Source organism: Dipodomys merriami, unplaced genomic scaffold (genome assembly GCF_024711535.1).
Source record: "Dipodomys merriami isolate MVZ:Mamm:240054 unplaced genomic scaffold, mDipMer1.0.p SCAF_1, whole genome shotgun sequence".
NCBI classification, from domain to species: Eukaryota; Metazoa; Chordata; class Mammalia; order Rodentia; family Heteromyidae; genus Dipodomys; species Dipodomys merriami.
This window is the reverse complement of record NW_027202270.1, coordinates 14520872-14536211: the sequence shown is the minus strand read 5'-3', so window position 1 is coordinate 14536211 and position 15340 is coordinate 14520872. Positions and strand designations below refer to the sequence as shown.

The 15340-nt window shown below is 39.2% G+C and overlaps 1 protein-coding gene across 3 annotated transcripts in view; it reads right to left on the bottom strand.

Moving 5' to 3' along the window:
* Window positions 1-440: 440 nt before the first annotated feature.
* The window catches only part of Epha4 (EPH receptor A4), a 144211-nt gene continuing 129311 nt past the window's right edge, over window positions 441-15340 (bottom strand). Inside the window, exons 15-18 of one of the 3 annotated variants that reach the window (XM_070016136.1) lie at window positions 13629-13822; window positions 9909-10064; window positions 8701-9561; window positions 441-2948 (exon numbers count right to left, since the gene is read on the bottom strand). In XM_070016136.1, coding sequence (XP_069872237.1) covers window positions 9447-9561; window positions 9909-10064; window positions 13629-13822 — 465 coding nt within the window. In that variant the 3' untranslated portion in view covers window positions 441-2948; window positions 8701-9446. Of the gene's footprint in view, window positions 2949-8700; window positions 9562-9879; window positions 10065-13628; window positions 13823-15340 lie in introns of those variants that run through there. The other 2 variants (XM_070016147.1, XM_070016158.1) reach the window with 2 other exon arrangements.

The following is a 15340-nucleotide window of genomic DNA, read 5'->3' as shown; positions in this document are numbered from 1 at the left end:
TGAAACCAGCTGCTTTTAATTTTACTTTGGTTAACATACTTGCTATGGTTAATATACTTTGTAGATTTGAGCCTAAATTTCAATGACAGGAATGATGCCAATTGACCATTTGTTTAGTGAAGTAGCCTCATGAAGACTGTATCTTTTAAGAGTGAAATTTTAAATATTTTATTGCTTTACACTAACTTAGACTTTGAGGTCATTAATGACATTTTCCCATCAAAACGGATATGTACAGGCAATTAGTAATATTTGTGCAATATTAGGAACCACCTTGGGCCTCTTGGAGTTAATAAGTACAAAAAAAGGTAAATGCTTTTTGTCTTCTAAGTATTTTCAACTACAATTTAAAGATTTTGTTTTAATGAAATGACAAGCACTAAAAATTAATTTAGAAACACCATACATATAGCAAAGAAATTATTGAAGACACAACTAGATTCCAGGTTTATATCCGGCAACTACTTTATTATTTTCAAATGCAAACTCTGTGCATTTTAGTTTGCTATTTTACAATTTTACAAACTAGGTATAAAAGACCATAAATAAATGACATAAGTTATGTGTACCTAAAGTTCATGAAGGGAAGAAAAATACCTTGACAAATTAAAACAAAATAGAAAAAAAAGCTATGTCTAACTCAAAAAGACCGCTCAAATTTTGGAACACATATGAAACAAGCAATGTCCTGTTAATTTCTTTTCCAGTATAAACTAAATTATAATATGCCTTATACATTCTAATTTTAACCACAGTCCTTGCATATTCCAACATACTTGGAGTGATACAAAAAAATAAATGCACTCTTCAGTGTGTATCAATGCTCGATGTTGTTTGGACAATGTCAAGTGAAAATATTGCTTCTAGAACTTTCCTTTACTGGTCGGAATTTAAGTGTCTTTTCACAAATATTGAGGCTATACGAGTGTATGGATTAATACACATATCCTTCACAGATGAATACAAGAGGTCTCCAAACACACACACCAGCAGTATAGTGAGCATCTTCTTTCTTTTAAAGTAATTTTTTTCTTAAACACACCAGGAAATGTCACTTATAAGATTGCTAAAAATAAAATAAAAATAAAAAAATCACTTGGAGCCTGCAGATATATGGTGAAGCTACTTGATTTTGGTGTAGGGGAACAGCTTCGTGCTGTTTAATAGAAGATCTGAGCGTGATTTAGCGTTGGAGCTCACTAGGCTAGTGCTTGCTCTGACCTGGAAGTTCCCTCCTACTCTATCTCTGGTTAAGATGATCTGCTCAGAGAGTCAACCTCATTTCTTTATACATATTTTTCAGGCATCAATGCATAGGCACATCCCTTTAAAAATATATTAAGGTCCCCCAAAAGGGGTGAATTAACTTTGTCACTCTGGCATAGCTATAAGAATACAATGCCACACACCCTGTCAGAATGCAATAAATATTTATTGATGATTTTTCTCTACTTATTTAACCATATATGGTTCAGAATCTTCTCCCCATTTTCCCCCCTGATTTGATGTTATAGCTTATGTAAATGGCCACAGTTTCTGTAACCACAGCTTAGAATAACCCAGGCAGCCACTCAAATTGTGTAAAATGGCAGTATGTTGGCTGGAGTTTGGTATACACATTATAGCAATACTGAAATCTTCACACACCAGAACTCAAATTCTCCAAGACTGGTGTCCTTTTGAGGGATTTAGCTGCATAACTACTGTAGGACTTTCCACGGAATTGGGGAACCTGAAATTGCTCGAGGCCATTTTATCCCAACTACATTTAACCTCAAGACTCACTGGCATGTATTTTTCTGTGACATTGGGAGACAAAGTATTAATCCGGACACATCATCTCAAAGCTGACACACGTCTCTAGGTTCATCTCCAAAAGTATATGAATTGCATATATTTGTTCGCATTCAACAAGTCCACTTATGCAGGGAAACAAAGGCTACTTGTACTCCATTTGGGGGTTAGCAGACAGATTCCATCCCCTCTTTTCTCTTTCTCCAGCAAGGAATTGGTGAGTCAGGTTGAGTCCAATCAGAATTTGTGACTTTGATGACGAGCTGTCACTTGAATGGATTCATATTCCAAAATTATTCCACCATCAAGGAGAAAAGCTCTCTGGTCAGATCTGTAGAATTCCTTCTTAAGGTTAGTGTGGCAGCTACAAAATACATTTATAGATATAGGACATTTAGAATTTCCAGGTTGTGTTTCCACGGGGATGGGCATGGTCTCCTGGCCCAGTATATCTTGTGGTTGTTTTTCTTGGAAAACCAGAACTCTCCAGGTGTAGCATTCCACAACATTCACAGGCAGTTCTAAGCATGAGGTCACACATTCACCACACACACTCACACATACACTCACACACAAACACACACCCACACCTATGTACACACATCAAAAGAGATAGTCAGCTCATATTTAGTCTAGGAAAAAAAATATATTTATATCACTGCAATGGCACACCCTGGGTAAAATGTTACTTCAGCAATGCATATCATAGGCAGCTCATAGGAACTGGCTTTGTTCTGTGTGGTGGCACCTGACCTGGTGTCCATAGTAAAACCTGTAGCCTTTGGTCACTTGCTGCCACACCCACGCAGCAGTGACATACAGGAATGAAATATGGAAATACATATATAAATAAAACCACAAGGAGTTTGGGAGCAAGGGCTCTACAGAGCTGGTGCCACGAGACAGTACATTCCTCAGTGCAGCCGGAGAACAGACGCTGGCCCTCGATGCTGCTGTTTTCGGTGGGGACAGGGGTTTGAGACTCTTACTCCTGTTCTTTGCAGATACAGGTGTTGTTCTGTCAGTGTTTTTGCCCCAGAACTGGCACATTAGATGCAGAAGGAAGGGTATGTTGAGGAGGGTATGCTGTTTTCTTCTAAGGGCTCTGTAATTGCCAGGCAGAGCTGGGAGGCTGAGATTGTGAATCTAACTCCCTGTAGAGAAAAAAAGAACGAGAGTTAGACTCAACCTCAACCGCTATTTCCAAACAGCAGCCAGCCAATATGATGAGAAATACAGGTTCTCACAAGGTGGTAGAGCTCAAAGAAAGTAGTGCAGGGAGGAAGAGTCAGGAATTGTTGTATCTCTCCTCTGGAAACTAATTATAACAATACTGCTTATCAACAGCTTCAGGACAGCAACTCTGATATAGATATACTATGTGCGTCCCTATTATATATTAAGCTTAAGTAGTTTACCCAAGGCCACCCACTCTGATGATGCCTCAAAGTTGGGTTTAGATGCTGCAAAGTCTGAGTGCCTAGTTAACCTGGAAATCATTACATTAGACAGACTCAGGTCCTCTGCAACCTAGAATCTGCACACCCATCAATCTAGAATCAGACAGGAGCCTACATTTTTCCAGAAAGCAATAAAACCAACACAGCACCTTCCCCATTGTCCTCTCATTTGCCAAATAATTAGAAGCAATTGTATTTAGTTCCCCCCCTCTTTTTTCTTGCATAGTACTAGGTTTGAATGCAAGAGTCTCAAACTCGCTAGGCAGATACTCGTTGCTCCATTTTAATTTCTGCCACTTGACCACCGAGCGTGCTTCTTAAACCACATCTCCTACCCCAATGGCTTTCTTTTTCAGCAGTCATTGGTGACTTCCAAGTGTAGAGCAAGAATTAGAACTGACAGGCCCTTTTCCAAATGATTGCCTTAAAAATCAATGATTTGTTTTTATATATATTTTTTACTAAGTTCGAAAGAGCACATAAAATTCAGTTTAGTCAGATATTTAAACTTGTAGAAAACAATTTGGAGACAGAAATAAGCGGCCTCATATATTACTGGTAGCAAGTTATTATTTTTAACAATTTATTATTTTTTTAATTTTTAATTTTATTTTATTTGTGAACATACTGTACAGAGGGGTTACAATTACATGGGCAAGATAATGCATACATTTCTTACCAAGCATTGCAGCCTCCTCCTTTGTTTACCCTTCACCTCCCTTCCCAGCCTCCCCCCTCTCTCCCACCCAATCCCCCCCCCCCCCGCTCCCCCCCCACTGACATTGTAAAGCTCCTTTTTGACATGACAATTTGTACTTCTCATTGTTGCAACAGGTCCACCTGAATCCTTAAATGACTTGTTTTTCCCCATCTCCTCCATAAGTTATACTGACATCAAATATATTGAAAGCGGGGGTTATACTGTGGGGGAGGGACATACAAAGCAACAAAGAAATAAACTTATAAATGCGTTAGAAACACATGCATGAAAGAAAAAAAACATTAAAATACCTATCTAAGGATTCATTTTCCTAACATCAAATTATCTGACCTTTTCCGCTTGACTCATACATATACTAGATATTGCAAATAAGGGAAACCATGGGACCTGTGTTTCTTTGTGTGTGGCTTACTTCACTTAATGTAATTTTTTCCAAGTTTTTCCATTTCCTAACAAATGGGGCAATGTCATTCTTTCTGATGGAGGCATAGAATTCCATTGTGTATATATACCACATTTTCTTGATCCATTCATCTACTGAGGGGCATCTGGGTTGGTTCCATATCTTAGCTATGGTAAATAATGCTGCAATAAACATAGTTGTGCTGGTAGCTTTAGTGTGGTCTTGTTTGTAAACATTTGGGTAAATGCCCAAAAAGTGGGATTGCTGGGTCATAGGGGAGCTCTATGTTAAGTCTTTTGAGGAACCTCCATACTTCTTTCCAAAGTGGTTGAACAAGTTTACATTCCCACCAACAATGAAGTAAGGTTCCCTTCTGTCCACATCCCTTCCAGCATCTGTTGTTGTTAGAGTTCTTGATTTTTGCCATTCTAACTGGAGTGAGGTGATATCTAAATGTTGCTTGGTATTGGCATAAGAACAGACCTCAGGACCAATGGAATAAAATTGAAAACCCAGAAATGAACCCACAGACCTATCGCCATCTAATCTTCGATAAGGGAGCTAAAACAATAGAATGGAAGAAAGACAGCCTCTTCAATAAATGGTGCTGGCAAAATTGGTTAACTACATGTAGAAAACTAAAGCTAGATCCTTATATATCACCCTGCACCAGAATCAACTCCAAATGGATCAAAGGCCTCAAAGTCAAAGCAGACACTCTGAAAACATTACAGGATGGAATAGGAGAAACCCTAGGTCTCCTTGGCTCAGGCCGAAATTTTCTGAATAGAGACCTGGAAACACAACAAATCAAAGAAAGGTTGGACAAATGGGATTGCATAAAGTTGCAGAGCTTCTGCATGGCAAACGACATAGCTAGCAAGATCAATAGAAAGCCCACAGATTGGGAGAAGATCTTTACTAGCTATACAACGGACAAGGGTCTCATATCTAAAATATACTTGGAACTCAAAAAATTAAATCCCCCAACAACAAATCCTCAAAAAAACAACTGCCCAATAAATAAGTGGGCTAAAGACTTAAAGAGAAACTTCTCTGAAGAAGAAAGAAGGATGGCCAATAGACACATGAAGAAATGCTCAACATCCCTAGCCATAAAAGATACTTTTAAGGGGCTGGGAAGGTGGCTCAGTGGTAGAGCGCTTGCCTTGCATGCATGAGGCCCTGGGTTCGATTCCTCAGCACCACATAAGCAAAAAGGAAAAAGCCGGAAGTGGTGCTGTGGCTCAAGTGGTAGAGTGCTAGCCTTGAGCTGCAGAGCTGAGGGATAGCATCCAGGCCCAGAGTTCAGGCCCCACGACCGGACCCAAAAAAAAAAAAAAAGATACTTTTAACAATTTAAAAATGTGAATATGACTTGGGACAAATCACTTGTCTGGTAAAGGAAGAAAATGGGAAATAGGATTTGGTCAGCATATGCAGCATGCATGTATCGGAAAGCCTCATTGAACCCTATTAGTATATAGAATATATGCTAAAGATGGTGTGTGTGTGTGTGTGTGTGTGTGTGTGTGTGTGTGTGTGTGTGTGTGTTGAACTCAGGGCCTAGACATCGTCTCTTAGCTTTTTTGCTCAAGGCTGGCCCTCTACCACTTGAGACACAGGCTCCATTTTTTTCAAGAGTTAAGAATCTTACACAGACTATCTTGCCTAAGCTGGCTTCAAACTGTAATCCTCAGATCGTAGCTTCCTGAATAACTAGGATTATAAGTATGAGTCATCAACACCTGGCACAAAGCTAATCTCAATTGTCCAAATTTATATAAGAAACTGCATCAGTTAAGACCATCACAGGTAGAACATGACTGTGATCTGAAAACTATGAAGTAAAATCTCTTCATGTGGATAGGCAAACATTTTGATACTTTCTTTTGCTCCTAAAAATTTCATTCTTTGAGAAGAAAGAGTGGTCTCATAAATATGTATTTGTTTCCTTCTAGCCTGTGAACCGTTCTTTACTATTAATATGTAAATAAAAATATCCATTATGGAAATACACTCATAATATTATAATTGGGCACTTGATGTCTAAATGAAAATGGATGTCCAAAATAAGTGTGGGATTGTGAAGGCATCTCTTAGTTGATACCAGAATAGGAGTTGATTAAAAATAAATAAATAAAAAGCCTCTGTCTCATGAATTCAGGCAATTCCTTTATCATGGGGAAATTTCTTGAATAGTGATCAGAGCAAGCATGTGTTCAATGTGGGGTCCTGAGTTACTACAAAGTATTCATTGTGACTACAGAAGCAAAGCCCTGCTCCTTTGATTCAGTCATGAAGGCCTAGAAGTGCCTTTCCTAATGGGGTTCCTGTCATTGTACTGGAAGTTTATGTGTATATTTCACTGCTTTGCCAATTATAAGATAATTTGGTAACCTCCCAGGCTAAATAGTGCATATGAATCCTGTCAAGAGCAACCCGAAGTTTCATAGCCTGGAGCTGCTTTTCACCCCACACCAGCATCTGCTGTGAAGCACTAGAGATCACAGTGAGTGACAGAAGGCTAACACTTGGACAGCTCAGGAGGAAGAGTGCCCATTCTTTTGTGGAGTCGAGTATTCCTTGAAAGAATTTCCAATACTCGTTTGACACCATGCATCAGGAAGCAGTTATTACGAAAGCATCATTATCTCTCTCATTTACAGGTGGAGGATCCGAGTTATAAAGAGGAACGGAGCAAGTTTCTCAGTGTCAACATTTTGGTTGGCTTTAGAATCAATTCCATAGCTATCCGGATGCCAGTCTGGCTCCACGCTCTGGGAAACACACAGACATTGCTATTGTTCTCAAATTTCTCTTTGTAAGACTTCAGTCAATGGAAGTAGTAAACACTTTTACTGCCAATGGAGATTATTTTAGACTTTTTATTTGTTTATTTTTGGCCTTTCTATCAGCCTTGACTCTTAACAGATGTAGGTGTTTTAAGATTAAGAAGGTGTTCTTATAATGACCTAAGATTTTTTTCATTATTTCATTTACAAAGATACCTGAGGATCATATGATATATGCAACATTGCTTTGTGAGGATCTTTTAGCATTAACATGATCTCGCTTCCAAAAGTCTGTTTTGAATACCTTCAACATTTAGAAAAATACTTTAAGTCTTAAGTTGATGAGTTTAAAAAAGCAAAACTGAGTTTTCTAATGCATGTGTGGTAAGGTATGACTCTACAATGAATCTTACTTGAGAGTAAGTACTGGAGAGATTTAAAAAACTCCACAGCTTTAGAAAGGAAATAATAACAATAATAAATAATATGAAAAATGTCAACATACATTTGTCAACTTTTAACATGAATATCTAGAAGGCTGAAATTGTAGAAGTTGTGATAAAACAGAAATTGTTTCAGTAGGTTTTTTTTAAAAAATGCATTCCTTCCGAACAGAAAAGCTTTTACAACTAATGTTGCAAAAGAAGTTTTTTTTTACTAAACTGTCATGATTTGACAGCAGCAAATTTAACATTTCTTGCTCTCTATAAAAAAAATTGCTTTCAGGATAGAATCGACAGAGAAAAAAGTCATTAAAATCAGCTAAGCTCTTCTTTTAAAAGTGATAAAAATGGAATACTTAAGAGAGTTAAAAAAAAATCCCTGGTCCAAAGTTAGGTCCCTTGTTTCTAGGAATGAATGAAATACTTATACTAGCAAAAAAATTTATATATTTATTATACTTGCTTCAAGAATTCTTGGGACCTAAGAGAGAGGCACTGAAGGCTGCTAATAGACTTACAGCTGCAAAGTGCATTGTTTTAGTAGGTCACTGATAATGAGGAAATCAAGGTGAATTCTAACTCAAACCACTGACATCTTGGTAAACCCCCCTTCATGGCTGATCGTGTATGGTACAGGGGTTATTGGAGGAGGTAAGAAAATGAGGCTAATAGAAAAGACTTCCCAGTACCAATGAAAGGGGCATGTTACCTACCAGTGAGAGGAAGATTCTGAGCTTATACCTGGCCCTCACAAGACAATAAATACACAAAACATGGATGAATGCCCAAAGGACAAGATAAATCCTTCATGTCAGGGAAGTAAAGGACCAGAAGAAAGGTTGGGACCCACCCACCCACCCTTCACTTCACTTCCCATGAACTTCTTCCTAGAAGAATAGCAGGGTAGCCAAAAAATTTTTAATCTTTTCCTTCTGTCAAAAACAGAAATCCCCAAAATGATACAAAACACCCAATTGATCTGAAAGTTCTGATGAGACCAAGTTGACTAAAAATAAAAACAAACAAACAAACAAGTGTGTATGCCCCTTGGAGGAAAGAGTCATTGCTGGATCTTTCAACTTACCTTATAGATGTGGGATTGCTTCTTTAAAGAAGAGTGAAAACTCCTTATCCAAGATTGTCACAGCCCACTCTCCATAAGGGAGTTCTGATCAGTTTGTAGGGTCCCCAAGTACGACTTTACATGGCACAGCCTCAGGCCCAAAGACATAGACCTCATTTGTCCAGTTAGGGTTTTAGCATTTTTAATCCACTTTCTAGCTCCTCAGGTCATAGAAATCCACCAAGTGACCTAGCCACTGAACAGGCCACATGGATTGAGTTGTGTGGTTATGTCACGGAATTTATTCCCAAGTATGAACCAAGCCCTCACAGCTATAAGTGAGTCCTCCAAAAAAATGTTCCTGGGCATGGGCCCCATACCAGGGAAAGGTCATAGCTGTGATTTTTACGCCATAAAGGACAACGGTTGTAAATCCACACGGAGAGAAGGCCAGGGATGTCTGGAAGAAGCTCACGTCTGGAAGCAAATAACAGCATCAACACTCGGAGGCAGAGTTCTATTTATATAGGTACACGGATTTTACACACGTGGTGGACACAAGTACTTCTGAGAACCAATTTGTTCTAGGTTGTCCTTTCTGTAAACCCCACAGTTTCAGCCATCTGTACACCAAGCAACACTGCAGATTTTTTTTTTTCCTTTAATTTCAGAGGGCGAAGACGAAGTAAAAAAAGTGCAGTTCTTCAATTAAAGTGCATGGATGAGGTAAACTAATTCCAAGAGTTTCGAGTTTAGTCAGTACTGGCTCAGACAGGAACCATCCTGCCGTGAATCTGCTGCATTTGGGTCCTCATTGCTTGAACGCTGCTCAAAATCTTATTCTGGTGTGTGATGGCTGTGATGCCAATTCTTGCCAGGTCACTGTAGACGGAGTGAGGAAAAATAAAAAGAAGAAGAAAAGTCACAGGGACTGAGAATCTCTCTCTTTCTCTCTCTCTTTTTCCAGGTTTCATGCAGACACACAGTTGAATCAGCCACAATTAATACAACACAAGACAGGTGTATCAGAATGTGTAATTAAGCAACTTAATGCAATACTATAGGTGCTCTATAAAGCTTGGGTAAAATCATACTCAATCAAAATGAGAGATAATCTAACTTTTTTTTTTCTTAATGAGTAAGATGGTTATGTAGGTCAAAGCAAAATAAAAAGGAAAATACTATTAAATCTAAATTTACCCTTTTGTGTTACATCGCTGGGTACTTACTCCTGGTTCATGTGCACCACAGCCTCTAGCGTGGTATAACCAGCAGCAGTGAAGTTATCCTTATACCGGTCCATTTTAATAGCTTGGAGCCAGTCACCCACTGATACAACAGCAGAGAATTCAGGGGAGCTAGGATCCAACAAGGCAGTGTTAGGTCTAGAAAGTAAACAGAGAGGCCTGATTGGTACAACCTGAAGATTCCAGATTGGGATTGTCTAATACAGGCTAGGGAAACTAGAAAGCCAAGAGAAGGTTTTCAATGAATTAAACCATGTGATTTCATCTCACAAAGCGGGTACAGCACACATCAATCACATTTATTCTTAATCTCAAAGCCTGCTCTTGTTTTATGTAGACCTCTCAGAGCATTACTGCACATGGCAGATCTTTTAACATCCTAACATGGGGGTAGGGGGTAGGGAAGAGGGTGTCCTTGTGGCTGAAATTTGTTCAGTCCTCGCCAGAATGATTACCCAAGTTAGTTCTACCACTATGGAAACCTTAGTGAAGTATGAGGGAGGAAAATTGAGAGTTTACAACCTGCCAGACTTGATGCAAGTGAAGAAAACAGAGAAAGTTCAAGTCCAGCATGCTTCCAGCCAGGTCTGCAGATAGGCTCAGTGCATTCAAACAGACTTGGGACAGCGGGGAGTTAGTTAATCCTCTCTTTAATCGACCTACGCCTGACCAGCACGTGTGCCCAGGCTGGCAGGAAGAATGAGCACTTTGATCACTGTATGGACTGTGGAATGTGCTTCTGTTCCTTTGCTGGGGCTCCTGTATCATGATTTCAACTTCTTATTAACTTATGTATTTGTTTATTTGCTTCTCAAGCCAGGTTGATTGATGATGGTCATGATCAAGAGTGGTAACAGGTAGTAATTTGGTCATGCCTCACAACACTGCTATATAATCAAATCCCTTCTTTGTGAAAGTATTTTTTAAAAGGGAGTTATAGTCATCTTTATCAAACTACTCTGTAGCCATAGCATGGATTTTCAGAGTTATTTGCTATAATTACCAACATAGCAATATTACTATTTGTTAAGTTATATTCAAAATTACAGAATGTATTTTGACCTGATTTTCTCCTGAGACAATAGGAATACAAATGTTTAGATTGAGATATCATTACTACTGAATTTTCTACTGAAAATAAAAGTAACTTTCTCATGAAAATAAAAGGAAGTCAATAGAATATCTTCATTGACTTTCTACATAGCAGAATTAATCACATTCCTTTTAAAATATTTTTATTTTAATTAAATTATTCTGACTGGCATTTACATACTTTTTACATAAATATTTTAACAAAGACTGGTTTTATCTCTCAGTTCTGTGTCCAAATAATAGCTTCTCTTTGTGTCTTCCTTTTGTGTTCATAACACCTCTAGTTTGGTGAGTACAATACTGCAGTTACATACCACAAAAAAAAATATTAAAGATTTAAACCAGGCACTGGTGGCTCATGCCTGTAATTCTAGCTACTCAGAAGGCTGAGATCTAAGGATTGCAGTTCAAAGCTAGCCTGGGTAGGAAAGTCTGTGAGACTCTTATCTCCAATTAATCGCAGAAAAAGCCAGAAATGGAGCTGTGGCTCAAGTGGGAGAATGCTAGTCTTGAGCAAAATGAAGCTCAGGGACAGTGTCCAGATCCAGAGTTTGAGCCCCAGGATTGGTTTAAAAAAAATTCACGATTTAATATTTAATTTTTCCAACTTTGAGATAATGACTAATATTACCATATTAAATTGTGATGTTCTGTCATGAGAGGTTTAGCACCAATATTTGTTAATAACAAGGGTTCATAATTTGCACTGACTTCTAGAACTTCAAGCCAAGTGCATCAACAGAACAAGATGCACATACTCAGTGCCTAACAAGGTCAAAACGACCTTAGGGTAAAAATGTTTCCACATTGTCAATTAACTCCAAGGGTCATTCTCAAGCTTGCTCTGGAGTTCTTCATCATCTTTGTGGAATGCTATGACATTTGTCTATTGTGCTGAACTGCGTACTGTGCTATACTGCATTATATTAACAGCAACTATAATAAGCATCAGTTATTTACTTTGGGACTAGATAGACATTATATGATATTAGAGGCTGGAGAGCTTATGCTAGTCACCCAAATACCAAAAAGTACTGAATCCTAGAACTGACTTTAGGACCCTCAGAGATAATACACAGGCTTTAGAGTTCAGGATCTAAATTTTGGATCCACTAAAAGGCAGAGATGTACCTTGGGATTGCAGAAGCTGGCTAGACTTACAGCCATTCATTTTACCCTCTGAGACAACAGAACAAAGAATAAACCAGAAATGGTGGATTTCTTTCATCAGTGCACACAATTACCATTTGATCTTGGCTGAGATAATTGTGAATTTAGCCACTTTTCAATGTTATTTCAAGAGTTTGAAGTTTATGCTTTCTGTCTAATGACCAATGTTAGGGATTTGAAAGCAGAAAGGAAAATGGATGGGGTTTTCTGCCATCTAGCCCCAAATTCTCCTTTTTATGTACAGTGATAACAAATGTATTTATTCCTTTTCTTCCAGGATCTTTAGGCTATGTTTTCAGGAGATAAGATCAGAGACAAACACCAGAGGGCTTGCAAACAGTGGAGAGGATTGGGAATCAGAGTGCCATTCTATTTTTAAGTCAGGATCATGGTGGAAAAAAAACCTCTGTGGAGCTTAAATTCGGAGGTGAGCAGGTACTTTCCTTCCCACAGACCCAAATCACTTTATTTTATTGTTATTGACCTCTTAAACAATTAAACTGTAAAGGATGATCTACCTTCTTCCAGGTTGCTTCTCCATAGAAAAGTTCCTATTGACTTACAGCATTAGAATGGTATCTCTTATGTTTTACCCTAATGAAAGAACTATACCTTTCACAGGTGGTCCAATCTTTTGTTATTGGTGTGTGTGTGTGTGTGTGTGTGTGTGTGTGTGTGGTGTGTCCAATCTTTTGTTATTGGTGTGTCTGTGTGTGTGTGTGTGTGTGTGTGTGTGTGTGTGTGTGTGTGTGTGTGTTTGTGATTATGCCTATGAAGGACTGAACCACTTGAGTTAGTCTCCCTGCCCTTTCGTTTGCTCAGGCTGGCCTCAAACTCATAATCTGCCTACTTCCTCCTTCAGAATGGCTGGGATTACAGGTTTGTACCACTATGGTTTTTATTTAGTTTTTGAAACCCCTTTTCAAACTTGCATCTTCAGGCTTTGTAACTTGCTCAGCTTCTATGTTGGTCCTGTGTCCTACTCTGAAGACTGATAAAGTAGAAGACAAGACAAGTGAAACCTAATGCATCCCATGCTATAATTAACATGCAATACATGAACACACAATTGCAGTGTTTCTTCATATTTCAATGTTCCTTTCCCTTTTCAAAACGTAACATCTGCTAACCTGAATGTCTTCTGAGAATACATTTCCTCCTGATCCTAGAATTTGAGGATCAGTTTCACAAAATTAGCACTTTAGTTATTTCTTTGTTTGGTTTTGTTTGAATTTTTATCACTATTGGAGGCTTTGACGGGTAATAGGCACTTTGAAATGATTAATACTTTAAATACTGTAAATGATTAATACCTTTAAGTACTCTAATACCCAGAAAGAAGCCACCCAGGTTGAAAAGGCAGGAATTAAAATGAGTCACACTGGCCTGTCACCCCTGATATTTTCCTCCATGCATCATTATTAAGTAAGCATGGCCAACCTGGAGCTCTCGGTCCCTGTCCTCTTCAAGCTGTTGGGGTTGCGGATGAGTTTGTCCAGCATGTTGACAATCTGCCCAAATTTCGGCCTGTCACTTCTCTCCTTCTGCCAGCAGTCCAGCATCAGCTGGTGGAGTGCAATGGGGCAGTCCATTGGTGGGGGTAGCCGATACCCTTCTTCGATGGCTTTAATCACCTGCAGAAGACAACACACAGGGCGGGACATGGTGCGTTAAGCTTCCTTCCAGGCAAGCTGTTGTTAGAGGCTCCCCCTCCCCACCGGCCTGTTCATGTACTTAAAGCTGCCAGCAAGCTTGAGCATAGGTCCAGTTCCTTCACAGAATCCAAAGCCTGACCTGAGGATAGCTGCAATAGGAGAGGAAAGCCAGTGGAGATGTTTCACAAAAGGCCAGCAACGCCAATCTGCAACTCTAAAGATCCATTGGTATTCCATAGTGGTTAGAACCCAGGTTAGCAACGTGGGGTCAGAGCTCTGTAGATGGTGCTCAGGTCACCTGGCCTGGTCTAGAGCCCCCTTTCCACGCTGCTGGTCAACATCAGCACACATACACCCTCCGGCAAGAGGTGATCGAGTCAATCCCAAGACCTGCCTGGAGAAGCAATTCCCTTGGTATCCTTTCAGCCCCATGTCCTCTGTCTCAGTCAGCAAATGGATCAACAGCAGAGCCCACCTCAAGATGCCTGACCATTTTCCTTTTGGAGACTATACCCTTTGTTATAAGTTGCTAAAAGTGTTCGTAAATTCATGAAAGGAGAAAGGAAGAAAGGAAGAAAGGAAGAAAGACGGAAGGAAGGAAGGAAGAGAAAGGGAGAAAGACAAAGAGAGGGAAAGGGGGCGAGAGGGAGAGAAGAGAGGGAGGGAAGGGAAGGGAAGCGAAGGTCAGGGGAGGGATGGGGAGGGGAGGAAAGGAAAGGGAGGGATGGAAAAATGGATGACTTCTTTTGGGTGCATGCATATTTTAAAGGAGAGCCTTCTCAGTCTAAGAAAGGATGGTAAAACAATATGTGACAATTAATAGGAAACAAGACTAACTTTGGTAATTCTTGGTATATGGGCACAGCTCCAAGGAGACCAAGGTGGTCTACTTGCCTAGTAAGACAAACAACTCATTTTTGTTATTGTAACTTTTCTAATGTGTCTTCACAGGCATTATGCTGTTTTCTAACTGTCATTTCCCTAAATCCTTTCCCTCTTGGAGAATAAATCTTAGTCATGTGATAAGGTATATCTCATGCCAGTCTCTGGTCTTTTCCTAAGAACACTTGACTAAGAGTATCCTCGAGATTCTGGAAACACTTATTTGTTTGAGGACTTCTTTTTTTTTAAATTTGTTTTAAATCAATCATTTGTTTTTTGTTTCTTTTCTATTCAAATAATTGCTGCTAGAGAAACACTTTCTGCCACAGCTCTGCCCACGGCCGGCCATGTTGGATTCATCCTGTGTTAGGATTATTGATTTTCAGAAAGTGTCTGTCAACAGAAAATAGCCAATTCATGTGGCTCTAGCTTCTGGGTACTAGTTTGGCTGTTGTCTTTTTAACCAGCACATTGTTTCACTTTAATAATCATTAAAAAACATTTTTCAAGTCCTAATTTTGCTTTACTCCCCCACCCCCCATGGGTCCTATGAGTAGCCTTCGTATTTTTCTGAGGCAGACCTTTTCTTTAATTCCATGTAATGTCATCCAATTT